The following is a 7,068-nucleotide window of genomic DNA, read 5'->3' on the forward strand; positions in this document are numbered from 1 at the left end:
TTTTATTTATTTTGAAGGCCTTTGTAAATGTGGTGAACATCGTGTTTAAGCATAAATCATTTGCCAACAAAGAAGCACACATGGTCATGTACGATGATGAAATCTATGATCAGTGGATACACATCTTCGAGAAGCATCAGACATCAACTGCTGGTGGGCGACAACCAAGCATAGCAACCTTTAGATGCCTAGCTGGTTTAGAAGATAATGATGTCAAGCTACTACAACAAGAGCTGGCAGATGAGAAGATCTGCTTAGTGAAGAAACCACGTCAACAAGCGGGCATGCTCGACCTCACTGCACGTGCAACGGTCTTAAAGAAGACCAGGGTTTTTGAGCCTCAAATGTTGATGGAATTTAAAGAGATAGATCCATCAGCAATAGCAGTTTCTTCATGGGATAAATGTAAGTCTCATTATAACATTACAGATGAGATTTAAAAATCTCTCTTCACGAGTTGTACGCAATGGATAAATCTCCTACTACAAAAAGGAAAGGAGAAAGAGACAATTCCTGAGATCACTAGGGGATATGTGCAGTGGATCATTGCACAAAATAATGGCACTTCTAGTTTGCAATTCATTTTACCATGGACAATCAAGTGTGTTGGAAAGAATTCGGAAGGCATTGAGTTTCTCTGCAGTGAGAATAGCTCTAAAATTCGTGTTGGTGTTTGCATCATAGACACAACACACAAAAGTCTTACATCTAGTGGTTGGAGTGCTGCCCAATTTGGTAAAGTAATTGATGGAGTATGTGGGGTAGCACATCAACCATCAGAGTTTTTAATTGCCGGCTTAGTCAAGTATCAGCATGCTGCTTCCCTAGATAAGGCAATTTCTGAAAAAGCTAAATGGTATCAATTGCACGTTCTACCTTTAAGCTCCTTAATGGGATGAGAGACCATCCAAACATGTGCTCTTTGCGAAGTATTTTTGGGGTTTGGGCATTTTTCAGTCAAGGAGAGCAGTACACCAACTACTCTAGTGTTAAAGAGTCATTGTTGGAGCCAATGCATACTCTCTACATCAATGACGACGAGTATGATGCTGTGACCACGGCCAAATCCTTTTTTGTACGTCGTGCAATCAAATGCATCTGTCTCAAAGAAGATGATCAAGTGATAGACATCTTCTCATTAGGCTATGGGACTAAAGAGGCACTACAACAACAGAGAAAGGTGATATCAGTTGCATGTAGTAGTGATCAAATGACGCAATTGGAATCTCTTTGCCATTCCATAGTGGAAGAAGACCTTGATCTTAGAAGGTGGGCAGGTGTGGATAACACAGAGAAAGTCAATGCCAAAGATTCAGAGGAAGAAGAAATTGAAGAACCATTGGATGCTGAGGCCATTCTAGAAAGTCTATAGGAAACAGGTTAAGCTAGCCACCCATGATATTACATTACTGATATTTAGATTATTATTGTTGTCATTTTTTTTTATTTGTCCCATCTCAAATCTGCCCATGATGTTAAAAACATTGATGTTTGGCTCGTTATTGTTCTCAATTTATTTTCTTTGAAAAAATGTGAACTTGTGAGACATGACTGGATCAAGCTGCTTGTGACACCCTTTCTCCATGCCATTTTCTTTCCTTCAAGATGCAAGCGAATGTGATTGCATCTCGAGAGACGCCCTCGCTTCATATCTGTCAAAAATAGCACAAAGCTTCTTGGCCCTGCCCAGCTGGACATATCCCCCAATTAGTGCATTCCAAGAGACGACATCCTAGTTAGGAGGCTCCTCGAGCACTTTTTGTGCTTTATGTGGTGCACCACACTTATTGATACATGTGGACCAAGGCGGTGCTAAGCACGACTTGTTCTTTGAACAACATGAGTCTAACATTATCATCATGAATTCATGTGTAATGCCACATGCCTCCAAGGTTCAAGTGTACGTGATTGTGCCATCTCTCTACATCTGCTCGAAAATAGCCCGGAGCTTTGTGACCCTAACCCTTGCCTTTCCTTCTCCCATTGTAGAGCCCGAGCTTCAAATGTGTCATCATAGACCCCCCCTTCACCTTGTCATGTTTTCCTTTAAGATTCAAGAGAATGTGATTGCATCTGCCAAAAATAGCACAGAGCTTGGACATATCCTGCAATTAGTGCTCTATGAAGTACACTACATTTGGGATACATGTCAACCAAGGCAGTGCTAAGCATGATGCCCTTGCTTTGCATCTGCTACAAACAACCCAAATCTTCCTGGCCCTACCCTTCTTGGGCATACCCCAAAATCAATGCATTCAAAGACATGTTCTGGATAGGGTTGCATCTGGAGGCACACCCTCCCTTCTCATCCACTCAAAATAGCTCTAGAGGCATATGTAGTAATCAATGCACTCCAAGAGAGAACAATCTAGACATGAAGCTCCTTAAGCAGACCACATTTTGCGTACATGTCGACAAAGGAATTCCCAAGTTGGATGTCCTTTTTCAATAGACCTTTTGCTCACATGCCTTGGGAGATGCAAGCATTGATGATTGCATCTAGAGAGACACCCTCGCTTTGCACCCACTAAATATAGCCTAGACCTTCCTGTCCATGCCCCTCTTGGGCATATCCAGCAACAAATGCATTGTAAGAGATGATGTTCCGGAAAGGGAACCCCTCAAACATAGGTGATTGCACATAGAGAGATGCCCTCATTTCACATTTGCTGAAAATAGTCCACAAGTTCGTCACCCTACCCCTCCTCACCGTATGCCACAATGAATGCACTACTCCAAGAGGTGACATTCCGTAGAGGAAGCGTCTTAGGTGCACCAAAATATTGCGTACATGTCGACCAAGTAATTCCGAAGCATGACATTTTTTTTCAACAACCCTCGACTAACAATATCATCGTGAATTCTTTGCCCGTATCAGCATCTTGCATAGTCCCACATGCCTTGAAGATGCAAGCGTAGGTGATTGCATGTGGAGAGAACCCTCGCTTCACATCTGCTGAAAACAACCCACAACTTTCTCACCCTACAGCTCTTGGACATATCTCGGCAATCAAAGCATGGAGATCCTCAAGTGCAGGTAATTGCAATCGTAGGGATGTCATCGCTTAACATTCGTTGAAATTAGCCATAGCTTCCTTACCCTACCCCTCCTAGGCAAATGAATGCAATCCAAGGGAAGAAATTCTAGACAGGAAGCTCCTTTAAGCACCATATTTTGTGTACATGTCGACCAAGGCATTCCCAAGACGACGTCCTTTTTTAATAGCCCCTGACTAACAATATCATCTTGAATGCTTTTCCCCATTTCAGCGTCTTGCATAATCCCCCCATGCCTTGAAGCTTCAAGCATAGGTGTTTGCATCTGGAGATACAACCTCACTTCGCATCTCCTACAAACAACCCAGATCTTCCTGGTCGTGCCCTTGTTAGACAACCCTTTAGATAGGAAGCTCTCTAATCGCTTTTTGTGCTTCTACACCACAATCGGCATACATGCCAATCCCTAACTAACAATATCATCATGAATTCTTTGCCGGTATCAGCATCTTGCATAGTGAACCAAGGAATTCCCAAGCAAGACATTTTTTTTCAACAACCCCCGACTAACAATATCATCATGAATTCTTTGCAGGTTCGTCACCCTACCCCTCCTCAGCATATGCCACAATGGATGCACTACTCCAAGAGATGACATTCCGAAGAGGAAGCTTCTTAGGTGGATAAAATTTTGCGTATGTGTTGACTAAGGAATTCCAAGCAAGACTTTTTTTTTCAACAACCCCCGACTAACAATATCATCATGAATTCTTTTCCAGTATCAGCATCTTGCATAGTCCCATATGCCTTGAAGATGCAAGCATAGGTGATTGCATGTGGAGAGAAACCCTCGCTTCACATCTGTTGAAAACAACCCACAACTTCCTCACCCTATGGCTCTTGGGCATATCTCGACAATCAACACATAGAGATTCTCAAGTGTAGGTAATTGCATCCTAGGTATGTCCTCGCTTCACATTCACTAAAATTAGCCAGAGATTCCTCACCCTACCCCTCCTAGGAAAATGAATGCAATCCAAGAGAAGAAATTCCAGACAGGAAGCTCCTTTAAGCACCACATCTTGTGTACATGTCGACCAAGGCATTCTCAAGCACGACGTGTGAGTATCTTGCATAGTCCCCCATGCCTTGAAGCTGCAAGCATAGATGTTTTCATATGGAGAAACAACCTCGCTTTGATCTGCTAAAAACAACCCCTAGCTTCCTCGCCCTACCATTCTTTGTGCATATTCCACAATCAATGTGTTAGAAGGGATGGCCTTTGGGACATGGAGTACCTCAAGCATATGTGATTTCATCTGCCTCAGTTGGGCAAATTCCTCAATCAGTGCATTCCAAAGAGATGACCTCCCAGATAGAAAGCTCCTCAATCACTCCTCGCTTTGCACCCACTGAAAATAGCCCAGAGGTTTCTGTCCATGCCCCTCTTGGGCATATCGAGCAATAAATGCATTGTAAGAGATGACGCCCCAGACAGGGAGCCCCTCAAGCATATTCATTTGTATATGGAGAGATGCCCTCATTTCGCATTTGTTGAAAACAGCCCACAGGTTTGTCACCCTTCCCCTCCTCAGCATATGCCACAATGGATGCACTACTCCAAGAGATGACATTCTGAAGTGGAAAACAGCCCATAACTTCCTCACCCTATGGCTCTTGGGCATATCTCGACAATCAACGCATAGAGATTCTCTAGTGTAGGTAATTGCATCCGTAGGGATTTCCTCGCCTCACATTCACTGAAATTAGCCACAGCTTCCTCAGCCTACCCCTCCTAGGCAAGTGACTGCAAGAGAAGACATTCTAGAAAGGAAGCTCCTTTAAGCACCACATTTTGCGTACATGTCGACCAAGGAATTCTCAAGAATGATGTCCTTTTCAGCAGCCCCTGAAAAACAATATCATCATGAATTCTTTTCCCCATTCCAGCATCTTGCATGGTACCCCATGCCTTGAAGCTGCAAGGATAGATGTTTGCATCATGAGAAACAACCTCACTTTGCATCTGCTGAAAACAACCCCTAGCTTCCTTGCCCTACGCCTTTGTGCATATGCCACAATCAATGTGTTTAAGGGAAGTCATTCCGGACACGGAGCTCCTCAAGCATATGTGATTGCATCTACCTTAGTTGGGCAAACACCACAATCAGTGCATTCCGAAGAGATGACCTCCCATATCGAAATCTTCAAAAGCACTTTCTTTGCTTTTTGAAGGACCCCACACTTGACAAACATGTAGATCCCGACACTCCCAAGCACCGCCTCTTTTTTCAACACCCCCTGGACTAACAATCTCATTGTGAATTCTTTTGCCCAAATCAGCACCACATGCCTTCAAGATCCAAGCATAGGTGATTGCATATGGAGAGACACCCTCGCTTTTGCATATGGAGAGATGCCCTCACTTTTGCATCTGCTACTACAGAGAACCCAGATCTTACTGCTCATGCCTTTGTTGACATATTTTGCAATCAGTGCATTTGAATAGCAACCACCCAGATAGGAAGATCTCCAAGAGAAGACATTCTAGGCAGGAAGCTCGTATAAGCACCACATTTTGCGTACATGTCAACCAAGGAATTCCGAAGCACGGCGTCCTCTTTCGACTTCCCCTGACCAACAATACCGAGCAATTCCCAGGAACGACATCTTTTTCAATAGCCCCTAACTAATCATGGTGCCACGCGCCTTCAAGATACAAGCGTATGTGATTGCATATGGAGAGATGCCCTCACTCTGCATCTGCTACAAACAACCCAGATCTTCCTGGTTCTGCCTTTGTTGACATATCTTGCAATTAGTGCATTCCAGTAGACAACCTCCTAGATAGGAAGCTCTCCAAGAGAAGACATTCTAGATAGGAAGCTCCTTTCAGCACCACATTTTGCGTACATGTCGACCAAGGCATTCCGAAGCACGATGTCCTCTTTCAACTGCCCCTCACCAACAATACCATCGTGAATTCCTTTCCCCATGTCAGCATCTTGCATAGTCCCCCATGTATTTGAAGTTGCAAGCATAGATGTTTTCATTTGGAGAAACAACCTCGCTTTGCATCCACTAAAAACAACCCCTAGCTTCCTTGCCCTACCCCTTTTGTGCATTGGGCGGGGCAAATGCCACAATCAATGCATTCCCAAGAGATGATTTCCCAAGTAGAAAGCTCCCAAGAACTTTCTTTTCTTTCTGAAGGACACCACACTTGACATACATGTCAATCTCCGCACTCCCAGGCACCACCTCTTTTTTCAACAGCCCCTGACTAACAATCTCATTGTGATTTATTTTGCCCCAATCAAGGCCACATGCCTTCAAGATCCAAGCATAGGTGATTGCATATGGAGAGACACCCTCACTTCACATCTGCTGAAAACAGCCATAACTTCCTCACCCTATGGCTCTTGGTCATATCTCGACAATCAATGCATAGAGATTCTCAAGTGTAGGTAATTGCATCCGTAGGGATGTCCTCGCTTCACATTCACTGAAATTAGCCACATCTTGCTCAGGCTACCCCTCCTAGGCAAGTGACTACAATCCAAGAGAAGACATTCTGGAAAGGAAGCTCCTTTAAGCACCACATTTTGCGTACATGTCGACCAAGGCATTCTCAAGCAGGACGTCCTTTTCAACAGCCCCTGACAAACAATATCATCATGAATTCTTTTCCCCATTTGAGCATCTTGCATGGTCCCCCATGCCTTGAAGCTGCAAGCATAGATGTTTGCATCATGAGAAACAACCTCACTTTGCATCCGCTGAAAACAACCCCTAGCTTCCTTGCCCTACGCCTTTTGTGCATATGCCACAATCAATGTGTTTGAAGGGATGTCATTCCGGACACGGAGCTCCTCAAGCATATGTGATTGCATCTACCTTAGTTGGGCAAACACCAGAATCAGTGCATTCCAAAGAGATGACCTCCCAGATCGAAAGCTCCTGAAGCACTTTCTTTGCTTTTGGAAGGACACCACACTTGACAAACATGTAGATCCCGACACTCCCAAGCACCGCCTCTTTTCTCAACACCCCCTGGACTAACAATCTCAT

General features: G+C 44.0%; 1 protein-coding gene and 1 pseudogene across 1 annotated transcript; both read right to left on the reverse strand.

Moving 5' to 3' along the window:
- Positions 1-1,556: 1,556 nt before the first annotated feature.
- On the reverse strand, positions 1,557-4,595 carry LOC147456222 (putative pentatricopeptide repeat-containing protein At3g13770, mitochondrial; annotated as a pseudogene).
- A 1,510-nt stretch (positions 4,596-6,105) lies between these two features.
- Positions 6,106-7,068, reverse strand: LOC147456223 (pentatricopeptide repeat-containing protein At4g18520, chloroplastic-like). The gene is made up of 3 exons (XM_086513828.1): positions 6,895-7,068; positions 6,666-6,803; positions 6,106-6,327 (listed from the first exon to the last, which is right to left on the reverse strand). Exons 1-3 carry the CDS (start codon positions 7,066-7,068, stop codon positions 6,106-6,108), a joined length of 534 nt encoding a protein of 177 aa, XP_086369954.1.

The sequence above is a fragment of the Adiantum capillus-veneris genome, chromosome 6 (genome assembly GCF_014529385.1).
Source record: "Adiantum capillus-veneris isolate H3 chromosome 6, ASM1452938v2, whole genome shotgun sequence".
NCBI classification, from domain to species: Eukaryota; Viridiplantae; Streptophyta; class Polypodiopsida; order Polypodiales; family Pteridaceae; genus Adiantum; species Adiantum capillus-veneris.

Bases quoted from the DNA above. Each gene is read 5' to 3' on its own strand.
- LOC147456223 (XM_086513828.1), bottom strand. From the start codon at position 7,068: ATGAGATTGTTAGTCCAGGGGGTGTTGAGAAAAGAGGCGGTGCTTGGG. The intron at 6,804-6,894 runs GTAGATGCAATC...CAAAAGGCGTAG, and splicing joins CTGGTGTTTGCCCAACTAAG to GGCAAGGAAGCTAGGGGTTG. The intron at 6,328-6,665 runs GTTTGTCAGGGG...TGGATCTTGAAG, and splicing joins AAAGAATTCATGATGATATT to GCATGTGGCCTTGATTGGGG.